Source organism: Aythya marila (genome assembly GCF_965140915.1).
Source record: "Aythya marila genome assembly, chromosome: 21".
Lineage (NCBI taxonomy): Eukaryota > Metazoa > Chordata > Aves > Anseriformes > Anatidae > Aythya > Aythya marila.
Genome location: NC_139062.1, coordinates 5,161,128 through 5,183,410, shown reverse-complemented (window position 1 = coordinate 5,183,410; position 22,283 = coordinate 5,161,128). Strand labels below are relative to the sequence as shown.

At 50.6% G+C, this 22,283-nt stretch overlaps 1 protein-coding gene across 2 annotated transcripts in view; it reads right to left on the bottom strand.

Moving 5' to 3' along the window:
• Window positions 1-14,342: 14,342 nt before the first annotated feature.
• The window catches only part of DISP3 (dispatched RND transporter family member 3), a 29,907-nt gene continuing 21,966 nt past the window's right edge, over window positions 14,343-22,283 (bottom strand). For both annotated transcript variants that reach the window (XM_082776936.1, XM_082776937.1), the window contains exons 18-21: window positions 22,015-22,174; window positions 21,503-21,616; window positions 20,348-20,514; window positions 14,343-19,607 (exon numbers count right to left, since the gene is read on the bottom strand). In XM_082776936.1, coding sequence (XP_082633062.1) covers window positions 19,245-19,607; window positions 20,348-20,514; window positions 21,503-21,616; window positions 22,015-22,174 — 804 coding nt within the window. In that variant the 3' untranslated portion in view covers window positions 14,343-19,244. The remainder of the gene's footprint in view (window positions 19,608-20,347; window positions 20,515-21,502; window positions 21,617-22,014; window positions 22,175-22,283) is intronic.

The following is a 22,283-nucleotide window of genomic DNA, read 5'->3' as shown; positions in this document are numbered from 1 at the left end:
CTTCCACCACTGCCAGCTGAGAGTGCACCCTGTAGCAGGCTCCATAAGGGGAAAAAATGACATTATTTACACGAAAGCAGGGATCAGGTTTACATTTCAAATGCTTCTTTTAGAAGGCTACAGCTTTTTTCCCCTTTGAAGGGCAGCTGTGACAGCAGGAGTCAGCACAGACAGGCACAAAGGCCCAGCTGACGCCCAGCCATGTACCTCAGGCCCCATGTTGGATGGTGTCAGATCTCAGCCCAGCTGTCCAGCAATGCTTGCTGCAGCACGAAGCATTTGCCAATCTTGGCATTTATGCCAGAGCTCCTTGTGGCATCCAAGTCCTTTTCAGAAGCTGAATGTGGGCAGAAGATGGTGCTTCCAGCACGGCTCCCACCAGCCCCATCCATGCATCTCCTGTCGTTACCTGCTTCATCTCAGCATTACAAGATGGGGCCAAGAGCACTTTCATCATGCAGAGCACTTGCAAAGCTCAAAGCATTATTAGTACCTATGATTAAAGGATCCCATTTGGCTCACAAGGGGCACTGCCACACGTGCTAACCAGTGGACGTGTGTTTTCAGGGGCGTCTCCTAGCTCACCGGGCAAGGACCTTTTGGAAGCTGCTATTTGCTGAATACTCAATTAGCACATCATTCCCTTCCAAAGCCTCGCTGGAGCAAACAAAGCCCAATCCAAACAGTATATCAAGAGCTACCACAAACAACCTTTCCAGCGATTGCAGCGCGGGTTTGCAATCTGCACACTCAGCAGAATGTGCACTCGCTGTGAAGGTTACGGTTATTAAAATGCACGTAGATCACCTGCTTAGAGTCCCGAAAGCTACAGCCTTGGCAATTTGCAGGCAGGTGGATTCTCATCTCCGATTCTCATCTCTGCTACACCAGCACCGTGCCGGTGCCACCCTTGATTTTAGTGGAAAGTTTCCCAGGTTTGCCCTGGAGTAACGAAGATCAGACCCTGGTCATGAAGGGAGACAGAGCAGGTGCTTTATTTATAAAGCCTCCCACACTCTGCCTCCCTGCAAATCACACTCCTGCCAAGTGAAGCCTGCACACTGAAACCAGAATTAAAATACAATAAATCACTGTAAGAAGAGAAAAAAGCCAAAACCCTCATCCTCATAACATTTCCGCAGATCAGGACAATTGAGTACAGAGGATCCAATTAGGAATGAAGCAGAGAAGGCTCAGAAGAATGATAGCGCCAGGGAGGCTGAGTGGCTCCTTAAAGGGTACATTTGTGAGCAGAGTGGTACCGGGTACTCCAGAGCAGCTCATTCCCGGGTGTCCCATCTATCCTCTGGACAAGCTCAAGAAGGATGAAGGGCAGAAACCTTCTTAAGGCACCTGCTTATGGTGCAACAGCATCCTTGTAAATTAGCAGAGCAATCTGCCCAGCATCGCACAGTGAGGTTTACATCTGTCCCCTGCCTCGGCCAGTCGCATCCACTTTGCCTGTAATCCTTCAAACCAGCTGCATCTTCCCCTTCACAAGGGCAGCGGGCAGCACGGGGGAGCCCTCATCTCAGCCAGGCCAGAGGGGTTTCCAGAACAAGCAACAACACGGTAATCACAAAGCACGCTGCTCCAGGGGCAGGTGAAATTCCAGAATAAAAACCAAGCAAACAAAACCCACCTCTCTCACAGCTCCTGCCTGCACAGAGCCACACCAGGGGAACACCACTGCCCTTGAAAAGTTTGTGAGCCGGCGTGCACTGAGGTTGCTCTGGAAGGCTATTCCTCACCAAAGATAAACAGTCCTGTGCTCAGCAGGGCATCGGAGTGTTTACAGATTTTTTTTTTTTTTTCCTGAAGAACATCTACTCCATAAAACAACAATTAGCTGCACTCTCAATTTATGAGTGTAATTTGCTATGTTGTTAAAGCACGGGCAGTCATGGCTTTCGCACAATGGTAATTGTTTGCATTGCTGGAAGGAGCCAGAACAAGACACAGTTCTGGGAGGGGGCGATAGGACAAGGAGTCAGTGCTGTCCTTCACAGGAGAAAGCTGTCACCACCTCCACAGGGCATGTACTAGCACCATTATCACCTGCAATGACGCAGTGATCCCCAAAACATTGGATTTCCAACACAGCGGTGAGAAGGATTGTGTTGCAGGTCTTGGTGACTGCATTAATCTGCTTGGGTTACAGCAGTGACAGCCAGATGAGACATTAAGGAAAGGTAGAAGTTAAACATTTGAGGGAAGCAATAATAATTAGAAGACTCCAAATATTTTAGAAATGAATGAAAAAATATTAAGAGCGGGGTCTCCCTGCCTGAAGCAACTTCCTTAAGTAAAAGTCACCAGAGTCCGATAAGAAATTATTAGCCTAGAAACTTGGATGTCTCCAGGGGGAGCACAGGTATTAAAAGAGATGAGCCTTGATGGAGTTAATGGTGTTTTCTTACAGCCAAGCTTTCTAATGAAAGTGAGCTCATTTACATACCCAGCCACTCAGCACTACCCCGTGCCAGCTAGCCAGCAGCATCCTCCTGCAAAGGGGAAGAGGGCAGAGGCACCAAGAAGCACCTCTGGATTAACTCCCCTGCTGGCACAGCACTGAGCATCCCTGCCCGCTACTGGCCACCTCCAGCTCAGGGCAAGCTCTGGGGTACCAGCAGGGCGGCTGCAGCACCAACAGAGAAAAAGAAGTGGTTTTAACATGAGCAAGAGCTTTGCGAAGCCAAGAGGCTGTTTCCAAAAGGAAAGGAAAAAAAGGGCTTTCTAGCTCATAGCTGCAAGGTATTTACCTTAATGTTAAATGACAATTGCTTGCAAAACAGTATTGCAGAAGCTCCCCAGAGACATTAATCAGAAGTTGTATCTCCCATTCTCTGCTCTTGCTAAGCACGCAGAGTGACAGATACTTAGAGATAGCACTGCGGGGCAGGGGCTTTCATTCACAGGCTGCTATCAGCAAAAACATTAAACTGCCGCTGGAGTTCCTAAATTGAGAGCTTAAGCCCTTTGTGGGTTTAGATCTGAAGCCTTTCCATGGGTTTCTGAAGACCATAACCAATGCTCTGACCACCAGAAATCAAAGTGGTCTGTTACCAAAACAAGTCCTTCTGAAGGCTGGCATTCCAGGTCTGTCCCCAGGGCTCCCACGAGCAGCATCTGCTGCAACCTGCAGCTCCTCGAGGAAATCCACGCTGCTGCCAGGTCGCTCCTGTGACCAGAAGGGTTCTGATGCATGGAGGGAAGCAGGTCGCTCCCAAGCCTCTCCATCTGCAGGGAGAAACAGCCTGACTCCACTACAGCTGCTAGAGAACCAGGATTATTAACATATATATATATATTAATTTTAGTGTTTAATTACCCAGACAGCAAGGAGGCACAGGAACAGCAGCATAGAGGAGCTGCATCCTTCCTCCCTGGCCCCCATCCCTTCTGCCTGCCAGCAGAGAAACAGATGGTCCCTCCAGGTCACGGCTCCTCCAGACTCACAGCGTGCAGCCCAAGCCAAGAAGGCAGAAATAAATAGCCTGCAAATTAATGGAGGAAAAAAAAAAAAAAAAAAAGATTTCAAACAGAGGAGTTAGTGCCGTCTGGCCACGGGAAATACACGCACCAGGAAAAGCCAACAAGTCACAGCACCATCACTGCCAGCCAGCACCAACATGATTTTCTGCATGGAGGGCTGGGGCTCCTTCCACACGATGAGGGCAGGATCATCACTCCTTGCTCAGAGCCAGCTTCTCCACACAAGCCCTACAACACTCACAGCGGGTCCATCCCAAAGACCATGTTACTGGGATGCTGAAGACCTCACCCCAGTGTTTTTTCCAGCCTTCAGCTTTCTGGCCAGCTCCCTGTCCCCCCTCCAGTTTGGGTCCATTCCTCAAGCTGCTGCTACCTCCACCACCACCATCCTCCCCTGTCATTTCCTACCCGCTCATTCCACCTTCTCCCTCCACTTCTCATAATTGGATCACTGTATGATGTGCTGCTGAATCTGCTTCCCTGAAAAATATACACAAAATAAACTGTATTCTACCAAGATGGTGCTTTAAATCCTTATTTCCCTTCATTGTATGCATCTTACAGAGTCATTTTTAAATTGCAGAAGCATGTCTACAGATTTATGTGCGTCTTTAAGGTCTAATTTCCATAAAAAAACAACTGCAGAGTGTTCCTTATGCCCCAGGGCATAGCAGATACAAGGAGAACACCTAATGAATTAAAAATGTTTGGATAAAACTTATATAAACTCTTACATATGCTAATGAGATGAAAGGCTATAATTATGAGCTGAATTGTGTACTGACACAAGTAGCTCTGTGCAGTAAGCGATAGAATTTCAGTGTCCTTGAAGCCAAAATAACACATTGTGAGAAGGCACCTTCCCATAAATCTCTCTCTAAAGTCTTTTCAACACCTTCGGAGCACAGGAGATGCTAAGGGATGCAATAACAACTTCTCAGTTAGCATGAATTTCATCTTTATAGGGATCACCCCCCTATTTAAGGGCACCTTTCCGCTTTTTACAGAGCACTGATAGAAGGTAATTATAAACTTTATCTCGCATGATTTGGATCATCAGCCGGCATTCAGAGGAAAGGTACATCCAAATGATGTGTGTATGTGCATGGAGGGGGATATTCTCACCAAGTTTCAATACACTGATCTTTTCATCCAACATAAATTTTTAATGCAGGAGGAATTTAATTTTGTAATACAAAGCTTGGAAGCAATAGAGTTTGTGTAAACAGGCAGCCACAGAGAGACTGCGCTCCACAAATATGTACTGCCAACAAAATCCATTTCCACAGCCATTTAATTCATGAGTTACTGTCCATCGTGCTCAAAATATAATCCTCCACAGCACTCAGCCTCCCCATCCGTGGCAGTGAACAGCAGTGCCTGCGGCACGGCTCAGGGTGTTGCCAATTTAGACCGCAATCTTTGCACGGCGCCATCCTGCATCGACGGCCTCGCGCTACAAAACCCACCCATGCAAGGCAGGGCTCGCCGAAGGCAGCACTACACCCACAGAGGGATGTCCCCTCCCTGCTGCATTGCCATTTCGTTCCATCACCCCGAGCAGGCATCTCTCCCCGCCTCGGCTGTGGGCCTGGGACAATAAGTCCATCTCCCCAAGGAGGAATTCATCAGTGTTTTTTAATGCCTCTAGTGTTAGGGTGATGAGACAAAAAGCCCAGATCGATTTATTAATGCCAATATGTGCCTACAGAAAGGCTAACCGTGCCACAAGAGTTCTCCAGGTTTGCTCTGACAAGTCTGGACCTCCTGGCAACTAGGTTGACCAAGGTGAAATACCAACTGCTGACCTTCCACGAGCACCTCAGGGCTCCGACCTTAGCTCCCTGCATTAACATACACGAGACATTCAGCCTGTCCCCTGAAATATTTACAAGCTTTACAGGCAGGCCAAGAAGAAAAACAAGGGGGAAAATCATGCAAGGACAGAAGTTGGCAGCAGAGGGGCATAAGGCAGGACTCACAGCGCACAGCCTGGCCATCACAGCAGCGATGGGAGAGCACCGCGCCTCCCCCTCGGGTTGGTCTCAGACTCCAGGAGCTCAGACGCAACGTAATCTTCGCCCTGTTTTTAATCAATCTGGGGACATATTGTTCCCTTACAGCTATAATCAGAACTCAGCTGCATAATTTTTTTTTCCCCCGGTACTATAAACTGCAAGGTTATTTAACAACACCGTATCAATCGGCTACCTTAATGCACCACCTGGAGTTAACACATACCAAACCCGTTATTATACAAGAAATATGCAAAGACTGCAGTCTTTCCCAGAGTCCTCTCCTTACCCTCTCCTTGCCACAGTGATGGAGACAGTCAGCACTTTCTGCGCAGATCAATACCTCATTTGGATGCGACCACCACTCCCATCATCGCCTTGATTACCGAGGCAGGAGTTTGCTCCCGCACACCTACCCCTCATTGAAAGTAACACCATGCACGCTGCCCACAGAAACCATACCTGCGGGAAATCATTAACCCACTAATCTGAAATCAATTTAAAGTCCATTTGCCTAATGACATGAGCACTGTAAATTATCTATGAATTGTTAATTTATGAGAAAATGACATCAGAATTTTTGTTTTATTAATTGGCTGTTCCAGATGCAAGTTATTTCTTAAAGCTTTATAATCCATGTCTCTTGGTGAAAAAAACACATTAAAACCTCCTTAATAAGATGCCTTTTACGCCAAGAAAGAGAGTAAAATGAGTAAACCCACTCTTGTGAACACTTCAGTGTGAGGGTTTACACATTCATCCTAGTAATTAGAGAAGGAGAAGTCATGGGGAAAGGGGAAAAAAGGTCCTTTGAGTGCCTGTTCACGTTCTTGAACAAAATTGGTTCCAACCACATTTGCATTTTTCTGAGGCAAAATCCCTGAGTGCAGACACGGACACCAGCCCAGGTCACCTCTCCCATCTTCCTCCTTGGCAGGCTCAGCCTCCGAGCTGGGAAGTTCACTCCCCTCAGCAAATATTTGAGCGACAGACAGGCTGGCTAAAGCATTAGCACAAAATGATTGTCAGAGCCAGCGTCTGGGGACCAGGCTGTGATTTCTTTGCTGATAGGTGGTTATTAGAGACTAACTTTCCCTATCAACTTCAGTACATCTACTCCTAGTGTGGGTGTGCAGAGACCTGTGGATTATTTTTTTGCCATACCATGTACCCAGGCCCAGAAAAGATATATCTAGTCAGCTCCTCGTTTGGTCTGTAATTCACTTGGATGTGTGACCATGATCTCTTCATGCAGTACTCCAGGAGTACTCCTACCCCATGCAGCTGCTTGGGAATTGCTTTCACACCTATCCACGGCCACCCACAGAAATCTAGTCCGTGCCACTTCTCCACCCCATGCCAACAGGGCAATGTGGCTGTGATTCTGAAATATTGATATCAACCAACAAAAATACAAGTGTGATGAGCTCAGGGTTTGATTGAACCACGGAGCAAATGCACCTGAGCTAACTGAAGCCTGCTCCTGCAGAGCCACTGGGCACAGACCTAAGGCCGATGGGTTTCTCAGCCCCAGCACTCACCTCAAGCCAACAGCCAGGGAAAAAAAGTCTCCTAGTGCAGCACGATGACCTCGACAGGAAGAAAAAGAGGGCACACCGATTTTGGCTGTGGTTTGATGTTCAGCAAATCTTTCAACACCTGATTCCCCACCTGTGGGTACAACTGGTAACGAGACCTGAGCTGGTCCAGCCCAGGAGACAGCCATGCAGCAGGGACAGGTGGGCTCAGCAGTGCCTCAAAGCTCCAGCTACTCCCTGGGAGAAAGGCAAAGCTGTGAGGGGTTTGTGGATAGGTGTCCTGCAGCAGTTTTCAGATCTTGAGGTCAGATTGCTTCCAGCTGTCTGGAGAAAGGCAAGCGTGCTCCCTGTCCAGCTGCAGTGCTGCTCATTGCATCCTGGCACATACACAAGGCTTACTCCATGTGAGCCAGCTCTGCTCACCCTTTTCTCTTCCTTTTAGAATCTGACCCCCAAATCCTTCCAGACAGCAGGAAGATTCCCAGGAGTGCTACGCACTGAGGACAGATGCATAAATGGAAGCTCCTCCGTGCGGTGACCAACCACTCCCGCACTCGAGCAGCAGCTGGCATGCACAGAAAGCTCCATTTCCACCAAAATAGAAAGCTGCAGTCTCCAATCTTCCCCCTTCCATTAATGCTCTATTTAAGACCGTCTTTGAATGTCTGGATTACGAACCCACCCCCTTCCAGCAAACCGCTTTCCCAGACAGCCCTCCCCTCTTCTCTGCTAAATAGATACTAAATATAAATATATACCGGGGAGAACTTGCTGGGAAAAACAGGGCTGGGATTTTTTTTTTTTTTAAAACCTTCTCCCTCCTTCATCTAGTCTGAAGAAACACACGCACAGACACAGAGCGCCTTTGTTGGCTGCTTTCATGGCTCCCAAGTGGGAGCTCATCCGCTCAGTGGTGCAGCTCCTGCAGCTCCATGCAGTGCTGCGTTACCCTCCCCAAGAGACCCCCGGCCCCGCTGCTGCTCTCCTCCAGCAGACCCCAGCCCTGCCCTGGCAGCTCAGGTGATGAACGCAATCACGGGGAAAGAAAAACTGCCAGCTGAATGCTGGCCCTATTCCCCGATCCCCTAGTGAAATCAATCCGGTCGGAAGAATTCCTGCCTGCTGATATGCTAATATTTTAAATTAGCTTTAATTGGCTTCCAAACGCTACCAGTGTCACTTGCACACCCGGTGCCAGTCCTCACTGCTGTCAGCCCCATCATGCTGCAGCTCACACCCTGCACCTCTGCTGTAGAGCCCCCAAAAGCAGCAGGAGCCAGTTCCCATTGCTCTGCTCTGCTCGCCCCATTTGTGACCTGAATATACTTCCTTTGTTGTGAAATCACAGCACCACCTGTTCCCATCATTTCACAGTCACCATTTAAAAATAAAACACCACTGTGGTGGTGGGGGGGGGAGCAGGTAAGAAAATTCAGCAGTCCTTGAGGTTGGAAAAAGCGTGAAGGGCAGGGAGCGTGGGTGAAGGCATGTGTAGGAGATCTGAGTCACACAGTCTTTAGCCAGCCAGTACCCCCCTGCAGCTCCTGTAGGGCTCGGTCCGGAGCCCACTGCTACCTCTGCAATGACTCCAAGCTGTAGGTAATGGACCTGAACCGTCTCGAGCTTTGCCTCTGCAGGTGCTCAGAAGCAGAGGTGTCTGATCAGACTAGCTCAGCTCCTTTGCCCTGAACAGTGGTCCTTCAATTTTGCACTGGCATCAAGTGAGCATATCATTTGTTCCAGCTGTGTGCTCAGAGAGGCTGTGGCTTACAGGCCTCCACACAAGTCACTTGAAGCAGCAGGATCATGGGCACAGCCCTCAGGAGGACCTTGCCACCCCCATAACCATACCTTCCCCATGGCCCTTTGGAGAACTGCATCCACAGTTCCACCCCCAGCTCCCCAAACCATAACTTCCCCAGTAATGCAGCCCTATTCAAAATGCCTGTTGGACCCCACACTGCCTTATGATCAGGCATCACCTAGGACCAGAGCTCTGCAGTGCTCCAGTTGTCTTCAGCTCCTGCTACAGCTGACGTATTTGGCCAGCACATCCTCCTCCTCTCTATCGCTGAATTTTGTTCCCTGACCCCCAGATCCCTCCCAGATAATCCACTGTGGAGAGAAGGCAGCATAACCCACAGCCTGCTGCCAAGCCCCTTGCAGCTAAGGCACCAGGGAACCTCAAAGCTGTCTCCTCCTAGGTACAATGCAAGGCCTTGCCAAGATCCCTGGGAACATCTTACGTTTTATGTTTATTTTTCAGCATGATCATCAAGCAAGACAGCGAAGAGACTCGTCACCATCCATCACGAGCTTCATTGTTTAGTAATAAGATGTATTACCCCCTTGCAGCAAAATAACACTCCAGCCAGAGCTCCCATTTGTTATGATCTGGCTGACTGGGACAGCTGTTCGTGTCAATGCTGTAAACACTCCATTTGGAGCAGAGACAGCAAGTTTTAAGTGCTAATAAATGGGACTGCAGGCTGCTGAGCACACACAGGGTTAGTGGCTAGTCACCACCAGCCCTCCCTCACGGGGTCCCTTGCTCATCCCTGCTCTGCTGCTGCCTGCCCAGCTCCAACGCCCCCCTTACAATGAGGTACAGGGGGGCACGGCCCTGCCTGCCCCATCGCACATCCCCAGCCAGCTGCTGCGTGGGCCGGGAGGATTTGGTGCTGGAGCAGCAGGGTGAAGCTGCTTCCTCAGCTCAGTAAGCGTGGGGTCAGCACAGCTGTGCTGGAGGAGGAACTTTGGTGTCAGTGTGCATTTGGAGGGAGCTGTGTCTGCTTTTCTGCACTCACCTTTATCGGAAGCAGCCTCAGCAGATCAGACAGAAGGGAGAAAGCTTTCCAGAAAGCAACGGTGGACTTCTCCAGGAGCATACGATGCTAACCGAGGAGGATGGAATTAAATGCTTAGCTTGGTCTCTGATCTTTCCAGGGTTGGAGGCACGCTCTTATCTCCAGCCTATTACTCACTTCACCGACTGCTCAGCCCTAAACCTAAAGCTCCAAAGAAGCAAAGGCCCAGCTACTGGCAGCAGCTGGAAGCTGATAACAGCATACCAGGGGAGTCAGAGAAGATCTGACACCATGCCACATGCCTAAGCACACGCTGGGGCCGTTCAGAGCACGCTTTCTCTTGCCACGTGAACTTGACCATGGCCAGCCCCCAAAAGACAGCATCCTTCCTGCATTCCCAGCTGGAGGCAAGAGCCCTGGGACACTGTGAGGGTGCCTGCACACACAGTGCTCTCACCCTGGCTGCACAACAGCTGGCACAGCAAGGGCAGAGCCTCTGCAGAGCAACCTTCGGTGATGCACGAGGGCCTTGTGGCAGCATCCATCAGTGGATTTCAGAGGTCAAAGCCTCACACATTACACACAGATGTCAATTCCATTTCTACAGCAGGAAAAAAAAAAAAAAAAAAAAAAAAAAGCTTAAAGTCACACAGACAAAGCACTGGCAAGATTTATCATTGCTGTCATTCTAGGAATTCACAGTAGCCTGAGTTCACCCTTCAGCTCCTTTGAGAGGTACATGAACAATAGGGGCGGAGGACAGGTCCCACCTCTAAATCTCTGAGGAATTCAATCCTTCAGGAAGTCTGCAAGGATTTAAAAAAAAAAAAAGAAATCAGCCCTCCAGTCACTGCAGCAGCTTGAGAAACTGCCACCAGGAGCAGTTCACTCCCCCAGAGAGCATGCAGTGGGAGCACTGTGAACCATCCAGAGCAGCAGAGCTAACTCAATAGCATGCGCAGGAGAAAAAGCCCCTTGGGTTTTCACACAGTTTGATCAGACCCACAATCTCAGCTGATTGCAGGCAGCACAGTGTCACTACACCCAAGGACCTGGACTGAGTCTAGACAGAAACAGATAAAGGCACAAAACATGACCAAAGCACCACTGCTTTCTCTCATGCAGCCTTACAGTTTAGCAAGGTCTCTGTCTAGCCAGGAACTTTCTACTCTCCAAACAGAGCTGAAAAGGAAACCCCACAGGCATCAGATCCTTCAGCAGCCTTAGGCTGCATCACATTCAGGAGATTATCACAATCACAGGTGACACTCAAGGAGATGAACCACAGCTGCTCACCCTCTCATGACAAAACTACCTTGTCCATCAAGCAACCTCCTTGAAGCAGAGTGGAGCAGCACTGAACTCATCACGCTCCTGAACGCTACCAAGGGGCCTCTCACTGCTCTCCCATAGCACGGAGCAGTTCTCACAAGCTGTGCTCAACACTGAGACAACAAACTTGGGTCCAGACTCAGGCATTTCTAGACAATTAGCTTGTGCTTTGACTGTTTGATCCGCTCACAGCTATTTTTTCCCCCCTTCTCCTTTGTTATCTGAAAATAGCTCAAGGGAAGCCCAGGCTCACACCTTGAAAAGGGCCCCCAGGAGCCAGCACAAGCCAGGCAGCAGGTTGGGAGTGGGTTCAAGAGAAAGGACCCGAATCTGTGCTGCCTCTGTGTCCAACACAACACAAACCCTGAGAGCTCAGAGGTCACCAACTAGAAAGGCTTAAAGTCCTAACTCAGACACACAGCCTTCCCTTGCTGTCACCTTGTACTCGCTCAGCACTAAGAGATTCCATTGAAAATGTCCTTAATGTTTAAGAAAGGAAAAAAGCACCCTACACTGCCCAGGCTGTGAAGGATCCAACCCCCTCCACACCTCTGGGGGTCAGCCTGGTATAATAAATAACCTCACAGCACCTCATCTGGGTGGGGGAACTTCTTAGCCACTGACAGCCCCAACCTGTAGTGCTCTTTGGTGATGGCTAACGAGAATGCCCACACCTGTAGCTGAGTCCAACACAGAACATAACCTAACAAGTGTTAAAATAAAGCTGTCGGTGAGAGCTGCTTGCCTTTCTGCAGACAGAACAGAGCCACAATGCTCGGTGCCCCTTCAGCGGCTGGATGCCCCCACACCTACCCTCACCCTGGGGACTTTGAGCCTGTCACATCTTCTGGTGGAAGAGGATACAACCCAGTTGCCCAAAACCAGACTCACTTTAGGCACTACAACCCTTCCTCTCCGACATGGCCCCCTCAGCTAGTCAGAAATGCAGCCGCATGGCGGAATCCCACCTCCTGCCAGGCCTTACCCACCCCTCACAGTTACCTCAGGACCTCACTTTCCAGAAGCAGAACGTTTCACATTTGAGATGGAGGACGTCTCTGCTGTCTGCCTAAATCGCAACCTATTTGTAATTTAATTCAAGGGGTTTATGGTGCAGTTTGCCAGCTGCTGCCTTTCGGCCCAGTCAGCGGCAGACAAACCAACCCCCCCACTGAAGGGCTTCTGTGTCCCACCTTCAGGTGTGAAACCCAGGCCTCTGAACACCTTCCTCACCCCAACCCAGCCTGCTTCAGGCCTCGCTTTGAGAGGACTCCTTTGCTGCTTTTCTCCCTACCATTGCCCATTGAGGTGCTGCTTGGCTCCCCAGCCCTTCCTGCTGCACACAACGCCCTCAAGCGTGTTCTTATGCTGAGCTCCTGGGGCAGTAAGTTTGCTCTGACCTGAGAGGAAAAAAAATAAAATAGTGAGAAATAGACACGGTGTGCCAGTACTTTGGAACACAATGCACAAGCCTCCCCCTGTTTTGGGCTTGTTTCGCCTCCTGCAAAGGCTGACAGCCCCTCCAGCCCATGCTCGCACCATCCTCAGGCCTCAGGGGAGCAGATAAAATCTGTACAAACAGCCCTGAGGGTAAGAGAGGAGCACCCACTCCTCACCCATCTGTTGGGGTGCTCTGTTTAGCAATCAGGTCCCCAGGATGTGTCACCTGCAGGGTGACAAAGCGCCAGGGAAGGGGCAAGGGTGACCCAGCTCCTGGCTGAGCTGCTGGAGGGTGAGGGAGTGGGCACGGTGTGGGGGAGACAGAGCACGCTGCTCTTTTTGTGTGGTAAAAAAAGAGAAATAAACATACCAGGCTGGTTATCCTCAGTGCAGGTGAGGCAGAGGGGCCAGGGAAGGGTTTAAACACCCCCTATCTCCAAGTTAAGCTGCCTGCCCCAGCCTGGTACAGGAGCACTCACCCAGCAGCACCACCCCTGTGCTTTCACTGCACCCTGATGGGGCAACAGCCGCAGGTGGGCTCATGCCTCTCCTCACACCAATGCTTTGTGCAAAGATGTCATGCACTGTGCACCTTTGCAGCCCTCCCACCTTCCTCCCATGCCCCCTGAAGTCTGTCAGCCACAGGCAGGTGACCCTGATAGGAAGCAGCAGTGCCCAAACTCCCCGTCCAAATGGCAAAGAGCAGGCTCTGTGGTGGTTTTTCAGCGAGGAGGTGGCTTTTTCCATTCTGAACCACCAATCTGGGGGTTGGGTTTGGGTTGAGGTGGAGGGGAGCTGTGGGAGTCACCGGCTGCAGCACCCCAGGGTGCCCAGCCCTAAGTGCCACAGGGTGCTGAGGAGGTAACGCAGACATTGCTGTGCTGCAGCTTGACTGAAGTCCAGGGGGGATTTGCTGCAGGCGATGAAGACTTCACACCAGACGCGCTCACCTGGAAGAAGAGATGGGGCCGTGCCAAATGGCAGGCAGCAGGTCTCAGAGCACGGGCCGTCAGCATTGGCACAGGGGCTGTGCCAACAGCCTGCCACGGACAGGCTCCCACAGCCAGAAAGCAATTCCTTCCTGCCTCTGCCAGCTTGAAACAAACAGCGAGCATCTGCTGCCCCATCTAATCCATCCTCTGAGCCCTTTCCCCCTTCCCAGCCCAGCAGCTATATCCTGAGGAGCCACAAAAACCTTGCCCATAACTCAGGCCACATCTGTAGAAGCTTTTCAAGCTGAGGGCTTGAAAATGTGGGAGGTTGCTGCAGCGTGCTGGCCTTCCCAGTGTGCGCACACCCAAGGGAGGGTGCTGTGAGCAAACCTCACTCAAGCACGGCTCCAACGAGAGGTAAATGCTTGGCACTCCTCTGAGTGCATTGGTTCAGTGCAGGCCTGGGAGGTGTGGGGTGGCCGCTTGGTCTTACAGCAGCACTTTGGTGCTGCGTGGCACAGACAGAAATCCTCAGCCAGAAGTTCACAGCAGGCCTTGTGGTGCTGCCGGAGCAGGGAAGTGAATCCTGTTCTTGTGGGGTTGGCACGATCTTCATACGCTGGCAGGAGCACAGTATGGACTGGAGGAGGAAAAGGGCTCCAGAAAACCTGGACAAAGCTCTGTCTGAGCCAGCCCTCCTCCAGGCCTGCGTGGGAGCTGGGCTGTTTGTTGGTTTGTCTGACGTGCAACAGTGACAGGGCGATGAGTGAGGGAGCCAAACGAGCGAATGCCAAAATCTTTTATTTACAACAGTCTCCAAAAATCAAGGAACACTGAAAATAGTGAGGGTAGGAGACAACTTACAAAAGTAACACGCGTACGTTATCGTTGGGAATTGTGCTACATCACTCTGAGAACCAACACTTGAAGGTCTGCACGCGACACGATGAAACGGCAGTGCCTCGGGGTGCTCAAACCTCTTCTCCCCAGCTCTCGACCCATCCTCCCTCCCATTTGCTCTCTTCTGCTCCCCCCTGCGAACCTTCTTGCTCCTGGCCATCACCGTCCCATCCCTTCCAGCAGCCACCCGGAGGAGGAGCGGAGGGGATGAAGGGTCCTGAACCCCACGATCACCTCCTGGGGATGGAGACAGGCTGTGAAAGACTTCCAGCTCCAGGACCCTGGGTCTAAGCCAGGGCAGAGGAGTTGGCAGAGGCCTTTGGGACAGCATAACCTGTGAACTGTGGCTTGCATGCTGTGCGGGGTGAGGAGTGATTTCAGAAGGAATAACCGAGAGACTGCGTTTGCCCTGCCTGGCTGCAAATCAATCAGTGCAGCTTCCTTGGTGGACAGCATGGGAAGATTTATGTGTGTCTCGGGGGTTTATAACCTTCCAGGAGGGCAGGCCACTCTGGTAAGAAAATTCAGGGCAGGACAAACAAAAAGAATTAGATGTTGTGACATAAAGCAACATGCCAGTTTGCTCCAGTGGAGACAAAGCCAGGGGTCTCAGGAGACCCCTGCACCCAGACTACCAAATCAGTGCTCCCAGCAGCTCTTTGAGCATGCCCCATGTCCTTCTTGGGAATAATTTGAAGCTGACTTTGCTCTGGCATCATTTCAGGTCCAGCACGGATCGAGAACATAGCCCAGCACAGCCACTGATTCCTTTCCAGCATCTGTAGTCTTTGAAATTGCCAGGGTTGGTGGCCAGCCCTGGTGTCCCTGCTGCCTCTACAGATTCTGTAGGAGCCCAGCACCTCAAGAGCCACTGCAACAAAATGAAACAAATGGAGCAAGGAGACCTGGCTCTATTTCTCCCTCTGATGCTGATCTTTACAAAGCACACCAAATTTGTTCCTCCTCACTCCAAAGCTGATTTAGGCAGGGCTGTTGCGAGCAGGGGCTCTGTTGTCTCACCAGTGTCTTTGGGGAACCCTGAACTCATTCAGCAGCTCTCCTGAAGGCAAGGGGCAGCTGCAGCAGCTCTGCACGTCTCAGTGCTTCAACAACGTGGAGCAATGCCCTATTGGGACTGCCAAGGGCTGCACAGGAGAGGGCTCCTGGTCAGGACAGGACCCGCTCTGTTTTGTAGGATACTGCATTTACCAAATGGCCCCCATCCTGAAACATTAACATCAGCTTTTCAGAAGGTATCCTTCATAACAGGATTTTATGAGGAAAAAGAAGAGTGGGCAGCTACCAAATATTTCACTGCAGTGTGCTGTAACCGAGAACTTGTATACATTTCTTTTTAAGTGCAGCAGTAAGATTGTTTTGGAATGGAAAAACAGCACATTCTCCTCCAAGTAAGGCTGGGATCGAATATTTCCATGACACTGGGCTGCTGTGTTCAACTGTTTAAAAACATCAAAATTGGCAGCTTCGTATGAAGCATTTTAGCACCTTTGCTTCCTCTGTCCAAGAAATTCTCCCTGAGAAAATCTCCAGACAGTTTTAGTCCTGCCTCCACAAGCATCTTAGGCAAAAGCAGCTAGCACTGAGAAGGCTGAACCTTGCTCAGCAAGACGGGGCCCAAGAGATGGTCTGGGCAACAGAAGAGTCATCAGCGAAAGAAGATAGGCAGAGATGTGGGAGGAATTAATTTAGGGCAAGCATCTGCTCCCGGAAAAGAGCCAGACAGGTGAGCCCTTGCTTTTTATTGCTGCGAGCATCTGCCTCAGAGCACTCATTCCCAGTAGGGCTGTCAGCCCCACCTTTGCATTTGCTCAGATAAACCCATCCATTTTCTTACGCCTATAATTTTATGAATATTTTCTAATGTCAAGGGGGACGCTGCCTCCATGGAGACGGATGTACACATCTGCCACTGATTTATTGTCTCCACAGATGGCTGGGGAGATCAGGGTGTTGCAAACATTTTGGGGAAGGACGGGCCCTGCCTCTGTCTCTTTGACTCCGTAGCAAGTGGAGAAAACACCAGCCACCGTGACCACAGAGCTGTGCAGAGTGAAGTGGGGACAAGGGGGAATATCTACTTAGACCTTAAAGACAAGTGTCATGACCATGAAGTTGTCAGCTTACCTATATTTGGTGGGTCCTTGCACTGAAAAGCATTATCTGGGATCATCTCCTGGCTCTTCTGGTATCTTACTATGATCTGGAGAGGTTCCTCCTCCTTTCTCTGCCTCTGTCTCCTTGCTGGATGGGCACAACCTCCTCAGCATGCCTTTGTGAATCATCTGTTACAGCTCTGCACCTACCTCAGGCTCTCTCATTTTCCTTCCTGAATGAGAAAATCATTCAGAAAACAAGGGCAAGGTGATGATCCTGCTCCTGCTGGTGCCAGCCAGCCCTACAGCACCGACTACGCCTGGGCTGGCCAGGGAGGAGGAGGGAAAACGGCAGCCTTTCCTCTCCCCTGCCTGCTCCAGAAAACGGGACAGCTTCTGCCAGGTGCTAACAACTCGGTTATTTTTATCTGAGATCAGACAGTGCCAGATCAGACCTGAAACACCAAAGGTTTTCCACTACTTTGAAATTAATCTTTGCTTTCCAAGAGTGGCTGAGCGTGGTGTGCCCAGCATCACTCTGGAGGTGAGAGACTTATATAGTCCTTCATAGTGATCAAAACCACAGGGCACCTGGGGCCTGAATGCGCTTTAAGTTTTACAGGATTCAAAGCAGATCTATGCCATGCCTTAAAGCCCTTTCAAGGCTTCTCTGTGCTCAGAGAAGGAGGAACTTCCTGCAAGGCAGCACTTAGCACCTTCCTTTCTTGTCTGCTGACCTGGAAACATCCATCGGCTTTAATCACCCAAAGGAGGTTGAGCTGCAGCCAGAGCATCCCGGGCAGCAGCACCGGGGCTCCCTTGCTCTCCCCCTGCAGCACCCACCTCGATCTCTATCATCAGCACACTGCCCTCCATGCTCGCTGCTCAGGGCACCACCTGTAATTAAATCTGGAGAACAGCCATCAAGGAAAGCAAGACTTGCTGATCGATGTTGTGCTGTGTTGCACCCAGCAACTATCACAGAAGCACAGGTTTAGGAGAGTTAAAAATACTTCCCAGAACCATTTATTCATGGGCACAAGGTTCATCCTGCAGGAACTGGGCCAGGTCAGAGGTAGGGGCCAAGAAACATGTAACATTCTGCAGGAAAAAGGTAACTCAGCTGCGCTGTGGGGTGGTGAGGAAGAAATCAGGTCTGGTCTGCTTATACTTTCATCACCTTCACTGCCTGCAGCAGGAGCGCTCTGGATTTTCCCTGGCATCAACAAGGCCCAAGGAGATTCCTGTTCTCACACTTCTTTCTCCATCTGATACCTTCGGGAACCTAGCTTAGGAACAAACATTTGATCCGGTTTCAGAGGGATGGCACGATGTGAAGGCATAAGAGACGAGCAGGGATCAAAGCAGGGATTCAGCAAGCCGCACAGAAGCAGCTGCTGGTCTGTCCCAGCAGCACAGCCCCAGAGCATCGCTGGTGCTGGGGACCGGCCTCCTGGCATTTCCATTTTAAAAAGGGGGTCAATCCAGACAGAGAATGCAAAGCCACCAGGGACACGGTATCTGCAAACAAATGAGGACTCAGGCTGCTTTCTGGCCACCTCCCTCTGCTGGCATCCCTGTAAATAATGTTTAATGCATCTCCCAGTGGGCCTGACCCCTCCCCCTCTGCCGAGGACCAGATGCGCTGCATCTCAATGCACACACTTAGTTATTTCAATTTTAAGAATATGATGGAATCAGTGATGCTTAAAATGTACTTGTTAATGGCACTAGTTTGCAATTTCATTTTACTTTAATATAAACCATCTGCTGTGAGCAGGCAGCAGCCGCAGGCTGAAGCTCTGCTGCCTTCGTGTCTGCACGCGGGAGGGGGGCTCGGAGCTGTCACAGAGGGTGCCCCGCTGTGTGTCCACGCATGCTGCCAGCTTCGGGCTCTGCCTGGCCGCAGGGCTTAGCTCGCCCTCAGGTTAAGAGCTGGCTGCCAGGTCCAGGAGCAAAAATCGTTGCAGGGAGCTGGAGGCCTTCAGTTCGCTCTCCACCATGAAGAGCAGAGGCAGCGACTGGTGAGGTCACACAGGGAGCAGGAACTGGGACTGCCCAAGATTTCTAGCTCTAATCCCACAACAACCCCAGTAAGAGCTGGCTGGGAAACGTGTCCTGTGCACTGAGGTCACTGCTGGGCACAGGACACAGCAAAGGGGTCCAGACACTGCTATCCCTCAGCCCACTACTGTTGCAAGGCTCATGTAATGATGCACTGGCCTGGCAGGGTGCAGGACATCACCTCCAGAGCCACTGGATGCTGACCCTGGCCCAGAAGAAGGAAAGGGCAGAAGGGAAGGTTTCTGACAGGGAGCAGAGGGCCTGACTTCTCCCCTTTATCTTTGTGGTTCCAGAAAGCTCTGTTCATTTAAAAAAAGAAAAGCAGAAAGAAAATTGAGAGAAGGATACCTCCTCCCCTCCTGCTTACGGGCTGAGGAATTCCCTGGGCAGCCCTCACTGTCCGTCATCCATCCATCACTACTGAAATAAATACAAGTTTAGAGCAAAACCTATTAGAAAATAAAGTGCATCTGGAGTTGAAAAACTTCTGGAAAAAAAGGGCTTTTTTTTTCCTCTTTTTTTTTCTTACAAAAAATATCCTTTAAAAAAAAGAAAGCAAAAATAAAAGGGAGCGAGAGGACAGAGCGTGCGGCTCTTGGCGTAAGGTCTACAGGGCTGTCCCGTTGGGGAGGGGGATGTTAAACCCGCTCTTCAGCAGGGCAAGGCAGATGCATAGCCCCAGCAGGCCGGCGAGGAGCACTCCTGCCACCGCCTTGATGCAGGAAGTCCTGCTCCGGGTGAAGGTGCCGGGCCCCATGATGCTGAGCAGGGCTGTGCTCACAGTGAGCGTGTAGAGGATGGAGACTCCCGTGTTGAGGGCCACGATCTTCCCAAACTTGGCGAAAGGGGCGATGATGCAGAAGAAGAGGGGGACGGTGGCGATCCCCGTGGTGACGGCGCTGGAGACGATCGCCACTCCCACGTGACGGACTGCTTCAATCGTCCTCCACTGGCGGCACGCTGTGGGGTCCTGGAAGAAGGGACAGCGGTGTTAAGGGATTGTGGGGACAAGCACATGGGGCTGCAGTGGTGTTTTAGCCTTTGGGAAGGTGGCTTAGCTCGTGGGGTCCCGGTCTGGGACAGAGATGCTGTGTGAGTGCGGATCTCAGAGTTCATGCAGGCTCTGAGCACGCTGGGCAAACAGCCATAAAGGTAAAATCCATCAGAGGCAAAGGCTGCTGGATGTTGTGCCTCCATCAGTGCCTCCTTTCAGCCATATCAGGCTGACTGCTGGACCCGCATGACAGACACTGTACCTGGGGAACAGAGATTCCCCAAGCTTTTGGGGCATCCATCCCCAAGAGGGAGATGTTAACCAGGCCAGAGGAGGTCCAGCACAGCAAGCCAAAGTGATTTGCTGAAGTTACAGGGTGAGTGTGGGGCTGTTCCAGTGCAGGACTGTCTTCAGTGGGGCAGGAAAGGGTATTGCTTTAGACACAGGCGTGTCCAGTGGCCAGTGAGGGACAACCATGTGGGTTGGACCCTCAGCTGGGTTTGTTGTATAACCATGTGGGTCGGACACTGAGCTGCTTACTGTCCCCAGGTGTATCAGCTCACATCAGTCTCTGACAGCTGGAAAAGCAGAAAGCAGCTCAAGCATGAGGTTGGCAAGACATCCCCTCTTGCCCACCATGCCTCGTGTCCTGCATCATAGCCGAATGGTACAGAGGGCACGAGAGGATACAAGGCTGCAGGAGGAAGAGAGCTCACCTCGGTGTGGTGCAGTGGCAGGTTTTCCCCTGCCAGCAGGTAGCCCTCCACCAAGTGCACGCAGTAATCGACAGAGGAGCCAACGAGGATGGAGAGAGAAATGGCTTCCACAGCCCCCATTTCCCAGCCAGACCAGTACATGATGGTCACCACCAAGCAGACCACCCCTGCGTGAGAAAGGTCACGTTAGGCAAGTTTAAAGGATGCAGGGAGTGCTGCTCAGCCCTACTGCTGCAGCTCCATCAGGGATTTTGAGCTCACAGCCCTGCAGGTCTCCATGCTAGCCAGTCAGAACATTGTATATGTCCTGCCCACAAAGGCAAACACCTCCCTCACCTTCCAGTGGCCATGGGACCCTTCAAAAAGGCACTCAGACCTGCTCAGAGCAGCAAAGAAACTAACTGAAATATCAGGCAAAAAAGACAGACCGATGCCAATCCAAACTAATGCTTGCTAAAAGAATCCAAGCACAAGCCAGCGTGCCTGTGTGCACTACAGGCAAGAAGGCCCTTTGTTTTGTTTGACGGAGTTTACACACAGCCTGAGCACATGTACAGATTTTTCTTAAAGGCAAGAGTGATGTTTGTTTGTGAGTCATGTGTGGGAGACTAAGTGGTTTTAAAATGATAGATTTGATTTCTTAAACTGGGAAGTTTAGCAACACACTTAGTCCATAATATCGTCAAATCACCAGCCAGGGAGAGGGAGCTATTTACAAATTTGCTTCAAATGCTAACAAAACCGCTAAAATATTCAGCTTTGAAAATCTCCCACTGCTTGGAAACAGCAGCCATGGTGCAGATCCTTGGGAAGGAGTGCAATTGTTATTCAGAGCATGTGGGACTTAATCACATTATTATACATAACAGGCAGGGATGGCATTTGGGTAGCTAAACCCCTTATTTAAACAAATAGAAGGGATTGTGTAGATAAAACACACTGGGAATTAGACACACAAATCTGTTTTCCCAAGGAGGTTCCTGTGCATTTGTTTCTCCCATTCACCTAGGTACACCAGGATTGAGTCCAGGAAAGCCAAAAGAGTTGACACAAAGTAGGAGCAATTCAGTTCAAATCACTGGAGGCTCAGCAGTGCCACAACCCAGCAATTTCAGAGGAAGGGAAAGCTTGGCATGGTGGGACTGGTGTTTTTACCTAAAATGCTGAGCAGCACCGGCAGCAGGAGGAGGATGTGGGTGGTGAACACCGCCACCGCAGCCACACAAATAACCAGCGAGAGGATGAGACCGTACAGGGCACTCTGCACTCCTGGAAAAGAAACAGCCAACAAATTGGAGTCTGGGATGGTGACAGCTGGCATGAGGGGGGCACCGTGTCCCTGCTGGTGACAAGGCATGCAGGGACTCCTGCTGGCACTGATGGAAAGGGGAGGATGAGAGTGGGAGGTGGGTGATCCAGGTCCTATTCTTGCCTCCCCCATCAACAGGGGAAATTCCCTCACCTCTATTTCCCTGGGCCATGCTTAGGATTTTGACAGTATGTGCTGCTTGGGGTAGAAATGAGCTTTAGGACTTTGCACAGCAATGATAAGGGACTTAGCACAGCAATGATAAGGGATATAATGCTTGTCCATAAAATGGAGCAGAGTGCTGTGAAGATACAGAGAGTCTAGGTTCCTCAGGGAGAAAAGTATGGCAGTCACTTGCCTATAATCTCCATGAAGATCTGCTTCCAGTGCTCACAGGTCTGGAAACCATGTCGGAGAGCTGAGCCCTCTGGGAAAAGCTGGAGTTGCTGCTGCAGAAATGTCTCCCATTTCAGATAGTCAGCGTATGTCTGGAAGGAAGATTTCCCCTTGTAGGTTGTCTGTAAGAAGATTAACATGTTATTCTTGTGTCCTGCTCTCAGAGGCAGGGTATGCAAGGGTAGAGGTAGAACAAGCCAGCTGGAGAGTAGATGAGCAGATTTGCCACCA